Source organism: Amblyraja radiata, chromosome 17 (assembly GCF_010909765.2).
Source record: "Amblyraja radiata isolate CabotCenter1 chromosome 17, sAmbRad1.1.pri, whole genome shotgun sequence".
Lineage (NCBI taxonomy): Eukaryota > Metazoa > Chordata > Chondrichthyes > Rajiformes > Rajidae > Amblyraja > Amblyraja radiata.
Window position 1 is genome coordinate 44,152,190 of NC_045972.1, and position 18,217 is coordinate 44,170,406.

An 18,217-nucleotide genomic window follows, 5' to 3' on the forward strand; every position below is an offset into this window, starting at 1 on the left:
CTACTTTGACTAGTCATGGAGTCATACAGCACGAAAACAGACCCTTCAGCCCAACCTGCCCACACTAGCCAACATGTCACGATGGCTCAGCGGTAGAGTTGCTGCCTTACAGCGAATGCAACGACGGAGACCCTGGTTGGATCCCGACTACGGGCGCTTGTCTGTACGGAGTTTGTACGTTCTCCCCGTGACCTGCGTGGGTTTTCTCTGAGATCTTCGGTTTCCTCCCACATTCCAAAGCCTTACAGGTTTGTAGGTTAATTGGCTTGGTAAATGAAAAAATTGTCCCTAGTGCGTGTAGGATAGTGTTAATGTGCGGGGATCACTGGTCGGCGTGGGCCGAAGGGCCTTTTTCCATGCTGTATCTCCAAACTAATGTCCCAGCTACACTGGTCCCACCTGCCTGCGCTTGGCCCATATCCCTCCTAAATCCATGTACCTGTCCAAATGTTTCTTAAAGGTTGCGGTCGTACCTGCTTCAACTACCTCCTCCGGCAGCTCGTTCCATACACCCGCCACCCTTTACGTGAATAAGTTACCCCTCAGGTTCCTATTAAATCTTTCCCGTGTCACCTAGAACCTACCTCCTCCATTTTGTACAGCACTCTGTGTCCATTCTTGTTTGTAAACCACCAGCTGCAGTTCGTGGTACCTACAATTGGATGCGCTGGTTTGCGGGAAACTCTGTTTAAGTTTGCTGCATTTTGTTCTCTTTACAGGCTGCTGCAGAATCTGCAGAAGCGCAGACGATGCGATCAGTGCAGCAGACGTTGGCATCGACGAGTCTTTCAACGTCCCTCCTGATGAACCCATCCCTATCCCCGCACGCCCCTGTCTCCGTGTCCGCACAGTCCCTACAGCAGACCCTGCCAAGGGCAATTGCTCCGAAACCCATGAGATTGCCCTTGCAAGGCAACCAGCTGGGATCAGTTTCCATCGCACCAAACATGTCGGGCAACATTGCTGCCCCCATGGGCACTGCGATGGTGCCCACTTCACCTTCGCCCCAGTTGAGCCCTCCCCTGCAGTCCCAACAGCACCAGATGCAACAGCAGATGCAACAGCACCAATTGCAACACTTCCAGCAACAGCACATGCAGCAGCAGCAACTGCACCAGCAAATGCAGCAGCAGCATCAAATGCAGCAGCATCAGCAGCAGCAGATGCAGCAGCAGCAGCAGCAGCAGCAGATGCACCACCAGATGCAGCAACGCATGCAGCAGCACATGCAGCAGCACATGCAGCAGCAGCAGATCCAGCAGCAGTTGCAGCAGATGCAGCTGCAGCAGCACATGCAGAAACAGCAGATCCAGCAGCTGCAACAGCAGCACCCCCCCCAGCACTCCCCACCACAACACTCCCCCGCCACTTCCCAGCCAGCCGTCACCCCACAAATCACTTCCTCTCTTCCCACGCGGTCAAGTCCGCAGCCTGTCCAACAGCAGCAGCAGCAGCAGCAGCCTCCTCTCCAAACCCAGGCCCAGACCCAAGCACTGCCACAGGTCAGTAAGTATTAACAGCGGAACAGTTCCGATGAATCAAATTGCTGTGCCATTATATACCGACATGACTAATGTTCCTAAAGTGGTGTTTCATTACTTGATGAATCTGTTGTGCAAGCGGCCGCAAACCGATGGATATGAATGAAATAAAAATCTACTTCAGTATCTTGAGGATAGACCCAAAATGCTGGAGTGACTCCGCGGATCAGGCAGCATCTCTGGAGAACATGGATACGTGACGTTTCGGGTTGAGAATTTTTCAGAAGAGGGTCTCGACCCAAAATGTTCTTTTCTCCAGAGATGTTGCCTGACCCGCTGAGTTACTCCAGCATTTTGTGTCTATGTTAGAATCTGTACCCAGTACAAAATATCTCCTCGGTATAAACCAGCATCTGCTGTTCCGACCTCAGTATCTTCTTTGCCATGAGATAAACTGATCACAAAGTGGATTTTTAGAAATGAATTAGGCACCCATTATGTTTATTTTATCAGTAAAATCTGAAACTGAGCATGTTCGCATCAATGAAGGGAGAAACTGGAGACGCTGGTTTAAACCGTAGATAGACACAAGAAGCTGGAGTAACTCAGCAGGACAGGCAGCATCTCTGGAGAGAAGGAATGGGTGACAGGGGAAAGGTGACTTTCAGTCTGAAGAAGGGTCTAGACCTGAAACGTCACCCATTCCTTCTCTCCAGAGATGCTGCCTGTCCAGCTGAGTTACTCCAGCTTTTTTGAGTCTGTTAGCATTAGTTCTGCATTCTGTAAAAAACACATTTTGTACAGCTACCCCATCTTGTGTCCCACTTTGAAGAAGAAAAAACAGGGTTTGTTTACCTAAAGATTATCATAACAGTAAATAAAAATGTGTGGTGATCGCCATATTTGCCGTTCCATGCCCACCTTAGAAATGAGTCTGCAAAATTATATGAGTTGTAGAAACAAGGAACTGCAGATGCTGGTTCAAAAAAAAAAAGACACAAAGTGCTGGAATCACAGGCAGCATTTCTGGAGAAAATGAATAGATCAGAAGAAGGGTACCGACCCAAAACATCACCTCTCCATGTTCTCCAGAGATGATGCCTGATCCGCTGAGTTACTCCAGCATTTGTGTATCTTTTTCCTCCACTTCGATGAGTTACCTGAAGATAGACATTGGCCAAATCTACCTATAGTTTAATTGGTGACTTTGTTTCCATTAGTCATAGATTATAAATTCAATAATAATACTTGCACGTTGTATATTTCTCAGATATTAATGTCGATTTCACCAATCCATTATGCCTGTACCCCACATAAATGGTGTTAATATTATCCTTGCAGAGTTACCATTCGTTTCGTTAACTTCAAGTAACCCTCTCATCCCCTCTCTCTCCGTCCCTCCCCCACCCTAGTTCTTTTGCAAGTTTTACTGTCATCTTATTGAGTTCCTCTGATTAGGAAAGGAACTGCAGATAGACACACAAGATAGACACACAAAGATAGACACACAAAAAACTGGAGTAACTCAGCGGGTCAGACAGCATCTCTGGAGAAAAGGAATAGGTGGCGTTTAGGGCCGAGACCCTTCTTTACTCGTCACCTGTCCCACAGCCAACAATGGCCCATTGTGTGCCCCTCATTTCCTTGATTATCATTGATTTCACACAGCGAGTTGTGAATCTGTGGAATTCTCTGCCTCAGATGGCAGTGGAGGCCGATTCTCTGGATGCTTTCAAGAGAGTTAGATAATGATAGCGGGGTCGAGGGATATGGGGAGTAGGCAGTAACGGGGTACTGATTGTGGATGATCAGCCACAATCACAGTGAATGGTGGTGTTGGCTCGAAGGGCCGAATAGCCTCCTCCTGCACCTAGTGTCTATTGCTTTTTGCATATCTTCCATTCATTTCTCCCAAGTACCATCTATATCTCTTGTTTCCCTCTCCCCTGACTCTCAGTCTGAAGAAGGATCTCGAGCCGAAATGCCACATTTTCCTTTTCTCCAGAGATATTGCCTGACCCGGAGTTATCTGAGTTACTCCAGCTTTTTAGGTATCTGTCTTTGGCTAATACAAGATCTCAATGGCAACTCCACTATTAGAATGAAGTCAGCTCATAATTCTAAAGGAATTGGAATTCTTAAGGAGCTGTCCCACTGCGGCGACCTAATTGGCGAGTTTAGAAGAGTTTGAAAAAGTGTTACGTTGAAGACCTCCTTCAACTATGTTGAAGACTAGCTTCAACTACCTTTGATTACCTTCGACTACCCTGGATTACCTATGAATAACATGCCGATCCACTACGACCTACTTCGACTAAACCTACGAGTAAAAAAAATATCGATTTTTTTCCATGATGACCTTTTTTTACTCGCGGGCATTTTTCAGCATGTTGAAAAATACACTGCAACCTAGCTGAGGCCTCGAGTACGCGGGGTCTACTCTCGAGCATGAAGGAGAGTTACAAAGACCTCCTAGGACCTCGTGTCGACCATGCTGCGAGTATGTCGAGGGAAAATTCTTCTAAACTCGCCAATTAGGTCGTCGCAGTGGGACAGCCCCTTTATTGGCGAGTTTAGGAGACCATCATGGTCTTGTAGAAGACCTCCTACGACCTCCTTCGACTATCTAGAAGACCTCCTACGACTATGTAGAAGACCTCCTACGACTATGTAGACTAGCTTCGACTGTCAACGAGCCATTGAAACGAACAAAGGCGATATACTAACACTATCCACGACTATCTCGATCGACTACCTTTGATTACCTACCATAACATGCCGACCTACTACGACCTACTTCGACTAAACCTAACGCTACAAATGTATCGATTTTCTCCATGCCGACCAATTTTTGGTCGCAGAACATTTTTCAACACGTTGAAGAATTATCCGCGACCATACTGAGGCCGCGATTAGCAACCGCTATGCGGGAACTACTCTCGACCATGAAGGAGACTCACCAGAGACCACCTACGACCACGTGTCGACCACGTTGCGAGCTTGCGGCGAGCACAAAGTCTCCTAAACTCGCCAAAAAGGTCACCATAGTGGGACAGGCCCTTGAGACACATCATCTGCAGAACAACTGATGTTGATTTTTCCTTTACCCCCCCTCCCCTCCCCCCCCTCCCCAGTGGAAAATCAACAAACATATGACTGGGAGAAAAAGCTCATTATTCCATCTGATTTACCTCAAACTCTATGGATTGCACAGATCTTATTGGATTTACTTTACTCTTGAGGGAAGCCTTCATAATTCATCAGTATTAATGGACCTTTCACATTTCTGAAGTGAACCCCACAGATAACACACTGATTATGAGATTAGACAATCGGAAGACAATCGGGTAAAATGCAGTTCCACGCAATGTACTGGTACTCTCCTTTGCAAACAAACCCCATCTGCTCTCGATATCTCCAGTGGCCGATGTTGAGGAGAATAACAAATGCGTAATGAGTTTGGTTCAATGGGGCAGGAATCTCACTCTATTTTCCCTTTGAGTTCTCTGGTCGGATATTCAACGGGATGCTTCTCTCCTGATTGTTCCTCCCCCACGTTTCATCGGCAAGGCATTTCAGCGCATCGTTCTGTTTCCTACAATGCAAGACTGGAATAGCAGCTCTCGTGAATGCAAACCACCCTTACGGTTGCTAATGACGATCTAAGATAACGTGTTTGAGAAATAACATCCATTAAAATGGGATGTCCCAACTAGATTGCAGTCGTGGCAAAGGATCTTATCCGTCGGCAGTAAATGAATTTGTAATTTGTATTAATAGCATTGAGGAAGGGGCACTAGACATCTTTGTGCATTCTGTCTGCGCACATATGGGATTAGCGGCCGGCATTATTTCATCTCGTCCAAGTGCCTCAGAAATGAGGCTGCCACCGTAATGTTGCCGTTCCCAGCTGTCTTTGGTGATTAATTACAGCATCTGCCCTGTCACAAGCTATCGTGGGGAAGTCTGGTTAAAAATTGCAAATTAGCACTGGCAACAAACCTTTAAACTGCTGATGATAAAAATGAAAATGAAGAACAGCGCGTGCCATGCCATGACTGGAATCCCAACACACACACACACACACACACACACACACACACACACACACACACACACACACACACACACACACACACATACACACACACACACACACACACACACACACACACACACACACACACACACACACACACACACACACACACACACACTGGGGTTACCACACACACACACACACACACACACACACACACACACACACACACTGGGGTTACCACACACACACACACACACACACACACACACACACACACACACACACACACACACACACACACACACACACACACACACACACAGACACACACACACACACACACACACACACCCACACACACACACACACTGGGGTTACCACACACACACACACACACACACACACACACACACACACACACACACACACACACACACACACTGGGGTTACCACACACACACACACACACACACACACACACACACACACACACACACACACACACACACACACACACACACACACACTGGGGTTACCAGTGTGTCCACAATCACCAGTTATCAGGTGTAAACAGAAATCAAAATAATGAGCAGACACAAAATCGCAGCTATTTTGTGTGGCATCTCTGCTACACGGTTTCATTTATCAGGAACATGCATTTTTCCTTTGCTCTGCAACCCTTCAGCATTTTTATCCCCCTGTACAAACACTTAATGGTGTAGTGATGTATATCTGATTAAACTCTTTAAATCCATTGCTCGGTGGAGAACACAAAATGTGTGTGCAGAAATTATCTCTTCCCATTAACGTTTTATCTGCAATCAGCGAATTAATATGAATCAGGCAATGTAACAGCGTAAAGATAATTTTGAGAATTCATCTTTTGTTTCATTGTCAGGTATAATTACGTTTCTACTCCTGACAATGGAGTCATATGAATCATATTTTAATTCATGTTTATTTTTGGCTATTGCAGACAAGGTTTGCATGACTCATGCTGCCCTAGGGAAATTAGTAGCTAATGTAAAATTATGATGTGATATCTCACTTGCATGAACACAGATGTTTGTGTTCCCTCACCACCGATCCTTGGCACAAATATTTAACGTCTGTAATGCACCTTCACGTAGAAGAATAAGATGAGTTTAAGAATGTTAAGTGAGGTTTAAATAATTCTAAGATATTCACAAAATTGCTGGGGTAATTCAGTGGGACAGGCAGCATCTTTGGTGACGTTTTGGGTCGAGACCCTTCTTCAGACTAGTCGGGGGGGGGGGGGGGTGAGAAAGGGAAACGAGAGATATAGACGGTGATGCAGAGAGATATAGAACAAATGAATGAAAGATGTGCAACAAGGTAATGATGATAAAGGCAACAGGCCATTGTTAGCTGTCTGCCAGGTGAGAACAAGAAGCTGGTGCGACTTGGGTGGGGGAGGGATGGAGAGAGAGAGAGTGCAGAGGTTACTTGGTTAGATTAATCAATATTCATACCACTGGGTTGCAAACTGCCCAAATAATTCTATTTGTTTTCATCTAATACAGCAAGATTACCCACTGAGTTATTTACCTTGCTGACAGAGGCTTGTATCGTTATTCCTATTAAACAGCATTGCCTTAGCCGATTGAAAGTTTTTAATTGCAGTTGGCATTAGGTCATTGCTCACTAACTTGGAGTACAACAATTCTGGTGACTGTACGCAGCGTAGTTTCAGACACCATCACCTGACCCATTGATGACGAGACAGATGGATTAAATTTCTCTGGTTTAACCAGGTTCTGCCTGGCTCTATTGAATAGTCTTTAAGTGTTTGAAAACAGCGTCTTTCTGCTCACCCACTTCATGGAGTTAGTTGCAGTGCTGGGCTGGAGTCTAACCTTCCTCGTCCCTTTGTTTGGCTTTTGTTTTGCAACAGCTGTTATCATGGTTTCTGGTCAGCTGTGATTGCCGCGGGGTAAATAGGAGCAGATGGTGTTTCGCTCTGCATGAATGGGCAGCTCGAGTAGTTTGGACTGAATAGACCACGATTGAATGGCGTCCCTCCACCACCTGCCCCCTTAGCAAAGCAGCACTTGGATCGGAGTAGCATGATCTGTCTTGGTCTTGGATGGGAAAATAGAAGGGAACGTTGTTGGATTGAGCTCATATATATTGATCTGTTGTAAAGGCAGCAGTGGTTTTTTTCCCCCTGCAGGACCCAGTCAACTTGATTTAATTGGATATGACACGCCGTGTACATGTAATCTATCATTGTTTTCTTTCAATACAGTTTTATCTGTTTGTTTCCATGGGAACGGGGAATTGTCGTGTGGTATTAGAGGATGCAAGGAGGCAGGAATATGCTTCAGAGTGCGTGCGGTTTTTTCCCCCCCACCATCTTTTGTTCGTTGTTTTTTTTTCTCTCATCGCAATTATGTGGCGGGTAACAAAAATGCAAACCTCCGTTAAGTGTTCCATCCAAACGGCAGGAATCAGCCTGGAAATGCCAACGGCCAGCAGCCCGGCGCACTTGAACCGCCTACCCTAGTTCCAATTAATTTCAAAGATGAAAGCGTGAAAAATGATGTTTTTATTCATTTTTAATTTGAATAGTAATGACTAATTATTGTGCAGGCTTTACAAGGCCAGGCTCTCTAAATATAATGCCTGCTTGTGCCGAAGGTGACCCCCCCCCCCCCACCCCCCACCTTCTTTTGTTGCTGGGTGCTTTGCCAATCTAATTTGTATGCAACACTAGTCTGGCCCTTGCAATGCACAGCTACCTTCATTCCTGAATCTGCAGATCACTCCCTCTGTTGAAAAGGATGATTGTGGGTTTTTGTTAGCACGAATAAAGTTTAGTGCTTGACCCCAGGCAGAATTTTGGGGGCAAGGTTGGCTAGTTATTTTCGCCCATTGTGTATTTGCTCTGTAGTTAGCAATCAGCTTACAGCAAGCATGCAACCTCGCACTCAATATAGGACGGACTTCGCAGGGGCCCCCCTAGTTATGGGCAACAAAGAGCGTTGGTGTCATTATTCCTTGCCAACTGTTGATACCACATTTACATCTTGTTTGGGCGCTGCCGAGATAGAAAACCTCTTTACCCTCCACTTCAGAACCATTTAAACTTTGGAATTAATTAGAAGAAGTAGAAGGGGAGAAAAAAAAAAGAAGAAATTGCCTATTTAAATAGTTTTTAACTACTTCCAGACCTTTTCACCACCTCCGCCTGAAGTGCCGCCTACCGTCCGCCCTCCCCCATCTTCTCCCGCGGGCGCTTGCACTCCAGTTCGGTGCTCGAGGAGTGGCTGCACAAATCCACCGATACAGAGCTCGGAGTGGGATAATGAATACTGTTGCAGCGAATGTGCAGTTAAACACTGCAGGTAACGTTTCACCTATACCCTGTTTTGTCAGATGGCTTCAAATATCTTGCGGATCAGGGTTTAGGTTAGTCACGGGTCTTTGGCCACGCGCACCGAGGTACGGTGAAAAGCCTTTTGTCGCGTGCCGCCCTGCCAGTGGAAAGTCAATGCATCGATTACAATCGAGCCGTCCACAGTGTACAGATACATGATAAAGGGTAGACCGTGAATTACGATTAGTGCAAGGCAAAGTCAACAAAGTCCGATCAAAGATAGTCCGACGGTCTCCAATGAGGTAGATAGTAGCTCAAGACTGCTCTCCAGTTGTTGGTAGGATGGTTCAGTTGCCTGATAACAGCTGGGATGATACTGTCCCTGAATCTGGAGGTGTGCGTTTTCACACTTCTATACCTTTTGCCCGATGGGAGAGGGGAGAAGGGCCAGGGTGTAACTTGTCCTTGATTGTGCAGCTGGCTTTGTCGAGGCGTCGTGAGGTGTAAATGAAGTCGATGGGGGATACAAAATGCTGGAGTAACTCAGATGGTGAGGCAGCATCTCTGGGGAGAAGGAATGGGTGACGTTTCGGGTCATCACCCTTCTTCAGACTGGAAGGGAGGTTGGTTTGTGCAATGAGTGTGGAAAAAAGGAACGACAGATGCTGGTTTTGCACGAGAGGACAAATAAGTGCTGGAGTATCTCAGCGGATTAGGCAGCATCTCTGGAGAACATGGGTAGGTGTCCATGTTCTCCAGAGATGCTGCCTGACCCATTCATTGAGTTACTCCAGCACTTTGTGTCCTTTTTAGGGTTTAGGTTTATAGTTGTCGCCCGTATTGAAGTGCAGTGAAAAGCTTTGTTGTGCAGATCAGAGAACCATACATAGATAATATCAGCCGCAACTCGAGTACGAGAGGTCGAACAAAGGGGAAGATGCAGATTGCAGCATTGTAGAGCATCAATTCCTCACACCACGTCCAATGTTCTCAATTGGTTAGAGGTGAATCGAAGAATATCCCAGTTTATGGAAGAAATCGAACACAGCCCGAGCTTATGTTGGCCTTCATAACAAGAGGAGTTGAGTATAGGAGCAAAGAGGTCCTTCTGCAGTTGTACAGGGCCCTAGTGAGACCACACCTGGAGTATTGTGTGCAGTTTTGGTCCCCTAATTTGAGGAAGGACATTCTTGCTATTGAGGGAGTGCAGAGTAGGTTCGCTAGGTTAATTCCCGGGATGGTGGGACTGTCATATGCTGAGAGAATGGTAGCGGCTGGGCTTGTATATTCTGGAATTTAGAAGGATGAGAGGATTCTTATTGAAACATATAAGATTGTTAAGGGTTTGGACACGCTAGAGGCAGGAAACATGTTCCCGATGTTGGGGGAGTCCAGAACCAGGGGCCACACACAGTTTAAGAATAAGGGGGAAGGCATTTAGAACGGAGATGAGGAAACACTTTTCCACCCAGAGAGTTGTGAGTCTGTGGCATTCTCTGCCTCGGAGAGCAGTGGAGGCCGGTTCTCTGGATACTTTCAAGAGAGAGCTAGATAAGGCTCTTAAAGATAGCGGAATCAAGGGATACGGGGAGAAGGCAGGACCGGGGTAGTGATTGTGGATGATCAGCCATGATCACATTGAATGGCGGTGCTGGCTCGAAGGGCTGCATGGCCTACACCTGCACCTATTGGCTATTGACTTATGGTTGGAGGAATATTTAAATGGAAACGTATTTTTCAAAATGCATAATAAATAGTCTGCACAAAGCAAAATCAAATTCCCAAACTGTTCAAATCTTAAATCTTATAATCTCAAATTCTCAAATCTTATAGAGGTGTGCAAATACATGAGATGAATATATTGGGTAAATGCACAGAGTCTCTTGCCCAGAGTAGGGGAACTGTGAACCAGAGGACATACGTTTAAGGTGAGGGGGGTAGATTTAATAGGAACCCGAGGGGTAACTTTTTCAGACAAAGGGCGATGGGTGTATGGAACAAGCTTTTGGAGAAGTTGGGCGGGGCGGGTACTATCGCAATGTTTAAGAAACATTTAGGCAGATACGTGGATAAGACAGGTTCAGAGGGATATGAGCCAAATGCAGTCAGGTGTGACTGGTATAGATGGGACATGTTGGTTAGTGAGGGCAAGTTGGGCCGAAGGGCCTGTTTCCACACTGTATGACTCCATGACTCTATGACCAGTATCTGCAGTGGTAGACATTTAAATGGTTCCACCTAGAGCAAAATGACAAAGTGCTGGATTAACTCAGCAGGTCAGGCAGTACCTGTGGATGATGCTTCGGGTCGGGAACCTTTTTCAGACTGATTGCAGTAGGGGGCGAGAAAGCTGGAAGCGAGAGGTCGGGGCAGGACAAAGCTCGGCGAGTGATAGGTGGATACTGGTGAGGGTTTTACCTATTGGCAGATGAGTGCAGTCCCATTTATGGCTGAAAAAAAGAATTGGGCAAGAGTTTTGGACATGACAATATATGCGCCCCGCTTTCATGATTGGAAACGTGGTCTCAACCGTCAGTCCTTGTCAGTTAGCGGGATTCAGATCGGGATTAATTCGGCAAGTGTATGAATTTCCTGGAAGATGAATTTTCAGATTGTAAATACCAATGTTCTAAGTGGATGGAACATGGATCATACTAGCTCAAAGTTGCTGTAATGATGCAAGTCTTGATACATTGGAACTGATGATAAATCCTGTAAATGTCCATTGTCAAAGAAGTACTGAGCTGTCTGTAAAATGTTGAAAAGGATAAGGACAAGTTAATTGTCCAATATACTAATATATATTGCAAATAATACAAATAATGTTCCTTTGACACACTCCATATAGTGATGGATCTCAGTCTGTTATTCTGTTTTGGCCCTCACATTAGTTCCAGCTATTTGAAGATTAAGCCAGTAAATTGTGTAGGAAGGAACTGCAGATGCCGGTTTACATCGAAGATAGACACAAGATACTGGAGGTCAGGCAGCATCTCTGGAGAAAGGGAATAGGTGACGTTTCGCGCCGAGACCCTTCTTCACCCAAAACGTCACCTATGCCTTTTCTCCCGAGATGCTGCCTGACCCGCTGGGTTACTCCAGCATTTTGTGTCTAATCCAGTGAATAGTTTCTTTTCATTGAAGTTTTGTACATAAAACGAAGAAGTACGTTCTATGCTGGTGGATATAAATGGAACTGCAACCAATGCACACTTAAATACATTTTTTCAAGGGTTGATATTTTTCCAATTGCTTCCCCACAGAAATAGTAGGTAGGTTTGCCGGTCTTTCCTGTCAGTGCTAAAGTGTGAGCTGTGGAGACAACAAACAGAAATAAAAATGTATCTGGATATCATTGTTTGCTGTGGGAAGGAACTGCAGATGCTGGTTTAAACTGAAGATAGGCACAAAAAGCTGGAGTAACTCACGTTCACAAGTTATAGAATTAGGCCATTCGGCCCATCAAGTCTACTCCGCCATTCTATCATGACTGATCTCTGCCACGTAATCCTATTTTCCTGCCTTCTCCCCATTACCCTTGACACCCGTTCTCATCAAGCCGACATCTCTGGAGAAGAGGAATCGGTGACGTTTCGGGTCAAGACCCTTCTTCTGCCAAAACGTCACCTACTCCTTTTCTCCAGAGATACTGTCTGACCCGCTGAGTTACTCCATCTTTGGGATCTATCATTGTTTGCTGTTGTTAGCATTGCTGTCCTGCACAGAGTGATGTTTTGTGAACAGTAACTTACAGTTAAAGTATGGAGGATGTGTCTATAAGGATTACTGTTGGTGTTAATGGAGCGAATCTTTTACCACCATAAATGGTTGAAGCCTACCAGCCTGTTTTAAAAGAAAACATCTATGTAAGACAGAAATTCTGTCGAGCATTCTTCTGAAATTAATGCCTTTGTGTTGCTAATTCCAGTTACAAATATTTCACTTGCAGATTAGAATTTATAGATAGAGTGCAGAAACAGGCCCCTTTGGCCCACCGCATCCGCGCTGACCAGCGATCTCCTCGTACACTGGCATTATCCTACGCCCTGGGGACAATGAACAATTTTACCATGCTAACTTGCAAACTATGCTCGCAGTTTAGTTTAGTTTAGAGATACAGCGCGGAAACAGGCCCTTCAACCCACCAAGTCCGCGCCGACCAACAATCCCCGCACACTAATACTATCCAACATGCACTAGGGACAATTTACAATTTTACCATGCTAAGTTGCAAACTATGCTCTCAGTTTAGTTTAGTTTAGAGATACAGCGTGGAAATGGGCCTTTCACCCCACTGAGTCCCCACCGATTAAAGAGAGAGTTAGATAGAGCTCTAGGGGCTAGTGGAATCAAGGGATATGGGGAGAAGGCAGGAACGGGGTACTAATTGGGGATGATCAGCCATGATCGCAATGAATGGCGGTGCTGGCTCGAAGGGCCGAATGGCCTCCTCCTGCACCTATTTTCTATGTTTCTATGACCAGCAATCCCCGCACACTAACACTATCCTACACACACTGGGGACAATTTGCAATTTTACTGAAGCCAATTAACCGACAAACCTGTAGTGTGGGAGGAAACCGGAGCACCCGGAGAAAACCCACGTGGTCACAGGGAGAACGTACAAACTCTGTACAGAGAGCACCTGTAGTCAGGATCGAACCTGTGTCTCTGGCGCTGTGAGGCAGCAACTCTTACCGCCGTGCTGCCCCACATCTGAAATTGTAAGATGGGCAATGCCATTGTAACGAGATCACCAGGCCAACCTGTCAACTTATAACTAATTATCTGAAACATTTACTAATTGCGCTTTTCAAGCAAAGCACGGGACCATAATCTGATTTGGGGCGGGGGGGGGGGGGGGAAGCATAAGTTGCGTTAAAACGTGCAATCTCGAACCGTTGTTCAAATATCGTTTGGATTCTCTGGGTTAAAGAAAATCTGGAGTTTGCTTATCTACCTGGCGTTGTATAACACTGAGAGCATATGTCTAATGTTGTTTCAGATTCAATCTAGTGGCAGCCAAGTTAAACTCTTGTGTCTTCCGCAGGGATATCTTCATGGAGTGGGTTGCCTCTCGTAATCAGGCCAGTACTGCTTCGGTGAAGTGAAGGCTTACCAGCGACTCTTTTTTTCCCCGTTTTTTTTTCCGGAGCCAAAACTGTGCATTTATATCGGACGGGCAGCCAAGAGGATGATCTGAAAGGCGGCCTGACATGCTTTGTTTCCTTGCAGCCACATGGGCACAGACTTCAGAGGGCTTTCCTGTGACAGGCTGTACAGCATTTCTGTGGGCCCACCTGCCAGCCCTGCCTGTGCCTCGAGAGCTGCCCATTTTACATTGTTTAATGTAGCTTTTGGATGATTATTTTGTTTGACATGAACTTAAAGGGCATGGCTTCTAGTCAAAGACTTGCCTCTGCGTGATTGCTGAAGACTGTGAAAAGACTCGGAGGGAAGAAAAGTTCCTTTGTGACAGTCATGTCATTGTGGCCAGTGAAAGCTGAAAGTCCTGAGTGCAGCCTAATACTTAAGTGGAATGCTAACTACTTTTTATTTTAACAATTGTGCTATCACTTTCTAATGGCTTGAAGGGGAAATTATATTTTTTCTTTCTCCCTGTTCAGACATTCTTTCCATTTTCCCCATTGTACGCAATGATCAAGTTTAAGGACATTGGTTTCTTACAGATGTAATTATTTTCTAAGTTCTTAAGAAACCAGGTTCACCGTGTAAGCAAGCGATCATGTGTTACCCATGTGAAATCTCATTTTTTTCCCCCCATTATAACTTCTATTTCTGCGACCAAAAAGCATTATTTTAATATGTACTGTATTGTAGGAATTGCCTTTTTATTTTGTACAGCAATTTCTTAGCGTAGTCTGTTTGATTGAAGTCGGACTCCTCGAAAGGAGAGCTCTCGTGCATAAAGCCAAATGCTTTAAAAAAGCTCCTTTTTAATGCAGATGTCGTTAGGAATGACTAGTGCAGAAGGCCCAGCAACCAAAATCGATAATGTTTCATATTTTTACTTTGTTTGTATTTAAACTTTTTGTATTAAAATGTGTTGTTATTTAAGGTTTAATTATTGAGAGACGATAGCTGATGTATTAATGATCAACCTTGCAGTGAAACATGTGTTCCTTCATTCAGAAACAGAAGTTTTCTTTCTCTATTGTAACTGGTCTTTTAATTTCATTATTTTGGCTGTAATAAAAAGAGACATGAAATGACTTTGGAGGCTGTGTGGTGAAGCATGTGAAAGATACATTTCTCATTGTGGAAGGCAGTACTGTAACATTATTTCCCACATAATAGCAAGTTAGGGTGTTACAATGACGGATGTGACATGACCCAGGTTGGACAATGGAAACCACCAGAATACATAAGTACTTAAGAAGGCAGATGGCTTCAAGGTCAGGAAGTCACAGTAGCATTGTAGGTCCAACCAAACTCGGAACCTGAACTCGGGCTAAAACCTTTATTAAAATCTGGAAAAAATATAATGAGGAGAGAGGAAGAATTATTCCCACTTTAGTTTAGGAAGGAACTGCCGATGCTGGTATACACCAAAGATCGAGTCAAAATGCTGGTGTAACTCAGCGGGTCAGGCAGCATCTCTGGAAAAATAGGAATAGGTGGCGTTTCGGGTCGAGACCCTTCTTCAGAGATCCTGTCTGAAGAAGGGCCTCGACCCAAAACGTCACCTGTTCCTTTTCTCCAGAGATGCTGCCTGACCCGCTGAGTTACTCCAGCTTTTTGTTTAGTTTAGGTAATTGTCACGTGTACCGAGGTGCAGTGAAAAGGTTTTGTTGCGCGCTATCCAGTCAGCAGGAAGATAATACATGATTACAATCGAGCCATCCACAGTGTACAGATACATGGCAAAGGGAATAATGTTAAGCGCAAGGTAAAGTCCGATTAAAGATAGTCCGAGGGTCTCCAATGAGGTAGATAGTAGCTCAGGACCGCTCTCAAGTTGTTCATCGTATGGTTCAGTTGCCTGATAACAGCTGGGACAGAACTGTCCCTGTATCTGGAGGTGTGTGTTTTCACACTTCCGTACCTCTTGCTGATGGGAGAGGGGAGAAGAGACTCGTCCTTGATTAAGCTGCTGGCCTTGCCGAGGCAGCGTGGAGTGTGGAGGGAGCCAATGGAAGGGAGGTTGGTTTGCGTGACGATCTGGGCTGCGTCCACAATTCTCTGCAGTTTCTTGCAGCCTTGGATGGAGCTGTGATGCATCCCGATAACATGCTTTCTAGGGCGCATCTGTGGAAGTTGGTGAGAGTTGTTGGGGACATGCTGAACTTCCATTACACATTGTGAACAATAGACAATAGGTGCAGGAGTAGAGGCCATTCGGCCCTTCGAGCCAGCACCGCCATTCAATGTGATCGTGGCTGATCATCCCCAATCAGTACCCCGTTCCTGCCTTCTCCCCATTTCCCCAGACTCTGTTATCTTTAAGAGCCCTATCTAGCTCTCTCTTGAAAGCATCCAGAGAACCTCCCTCCACCGCCCTCTGAGGCAGAGAATTCCACAGACTCGCCACTCTCTGTGAGAAAAAGTGTTTCCTCATCTCCGTTCTAAATGGCTTACCGCTTATTCTTAAACTGTGGCCCCAGGTTCTGGTCTCCCCCAACATCGGGAACATGTTTCCTGCCTCTAGCGTGTCCAAACCATTAATAATCATATATGTTTCAAAAAGATACCCTCTCATCCTTCTAAACTCCAGAGTATACAAGCCCAGTCGCTCCATTCTCTCCGCATATGACAGTCCCGCCATCCCGGGAATTAACCTTGTAAACCTACGCTGCACTCCCTCAATAGCATGAATGTCCTTCCTCAAATTAGGGGACCAAAACTGCACACAATAACAAGCTTTCTGACAAATCATTACATGGTTGGCTTGGGCAAGTTGGGCCGAAGGGCCCGTTTCCATGCTGTGTGACTCTGTGATTTGGTAAAACCATGAAGGTTAATATAGAATATTCAATCCTGTCCGTGACTAAATGAATTCCTCTGGGGGAACTTTTCACACAAAGGGTGATGGGTGTATGGAACGAGCTGCCGAAGGAGGTATTTGAGGCAGGGACTATTGCAGCGTTTAAGAAACATGTAGCCAGTTACATGGATAGGACAGGTGTAGAGGGATATGAGCCAAAAGCAAGCAGATGAAGCTAGTGTAGATGGGGCATGTAGGTTGGCAAGTTGGGCTGAAGGGCATGTTTCCACACTGCATGAATTGAATTAAATTGAATTGAATTGAATACTTTGTTACATGTGACAAATCACAGAGAAATTCTTTGCTTGCCTACCCAATGTATACAAATAGTCTCCCCCCCGTCCTTTCCCCTCCCCCCCCTCACGGCAGTCCCCCCCCCCCACACCGGGTTCTCCATTGTCCATTCCTTTTCCCTGTCCGACCCTCATGGCCGTCCCCCCGCGCCAGGTCCTCAGTCTCACGTGGTCCGTCCTTGTCCATCGGTCGGCGCCATCATCGACCGCCGCACCGATCTCTCCATTAACGCTGCCGGGTCCGCTCCGGACACCTCCGTGGTGCCGACTCGGGCCCCAGCCGCAGATTCCGCAGACCCTGATGGCCGCGGGCTTCACTGACCCGCGAGGCTCCAACTCCACCCCAAGAGGCCTGGGCCCGCGAGGCTCCATTCTCGGCCTCTCAGCAGCACCACCAACACTCTATGACTCTAGTGTTTTGCGTCTTGGTCTAAAAGCTCAGACAGCTGACAACCACATTGGAATGAAACTGCTGGAGGACTGGGAAGAACAATTCCTTGTTTGACGATGGTGACAACATTGGAGAGAAAGGTGGCGCAGCGGTAGAGTTGCTGCCTTACAGCACCAGAGACCCCAGGTTCGATCCTGACCACGGGTGCTTGTTGCCAAGCTGGAACGGGTGCAGAGAAGATTTTTCAAGCAATTGGCCAGGACCCGAAGGTCTGAGCTACAGGGAGCGGTTGAACAGACTCGGGCTTTATTCCGTGCAGCGCAGGAGGATGAGGGGTGATATTCTAGAGTTGTACAAGATCACAAGAAAAATTTGATAGGGTGAAAGCACAGAGTTCTCTGTCCTGCGTAGGAGAATTGATAATAAAAGGACATAAGTTTAGGGTGAGGAGAAAAAGATTTAACAGGAACCTGAGGAACAACATTTTTTCACAAACATGGTGGGTGTACGGACCGAGTGGCCTGAACAGTTTGTTGAGGCAGGTATTGTCACGTTTAAGAGACATTTGGACAGATACATGGATAGGGTACTTTTAGAGGGATTTGGGACTAGTATAGAAGGGGCATATTGACCAGCATGGGCCGAAAGGCCTGTTTCCACACTCT

At 45.9% G+C, this 18,217-nt stretch overlaps 1 protein-coding gene across 3 annotated transcripts in view; it reads left to right on the forward strand.

The window, feature by feature from the left end:
* tox3 (TOX high mobility group box family member 3) overlaps positions 1-15,097 on the forward strand; it is a 108,893-nt gene extending 93,796 nt beyond the window's left edge. Inside the window, exons 7-9 of one of the 3 annotated variants that reach the window (XM_033036344.1) lie at positions 720-1,502; positions 8,716-8,891; positions 13,914-15,097. In XM_033036344.1, coding sequence (XP_032892235.1) covers positions 720-1,502; positions 8,716-8,891; positions 13,914-13,974 — 1,020 coding nt within the window. In that variant the 3' untranslated portion in view covers positions 13,975-15,097. Of the gene's footprint in view, positions 1-719; positions 1,507-8,715; positions 8,892-13,913 lie in introns of all 3 variants that reach the window. The other 2 variants (XM_033036345.1, XM_033036346.1) reach the window with 2 other exon arrangements.
* The last annotated feature ends 3,120 nt before the right edge of the window (positions 15,098-18,217 follow it).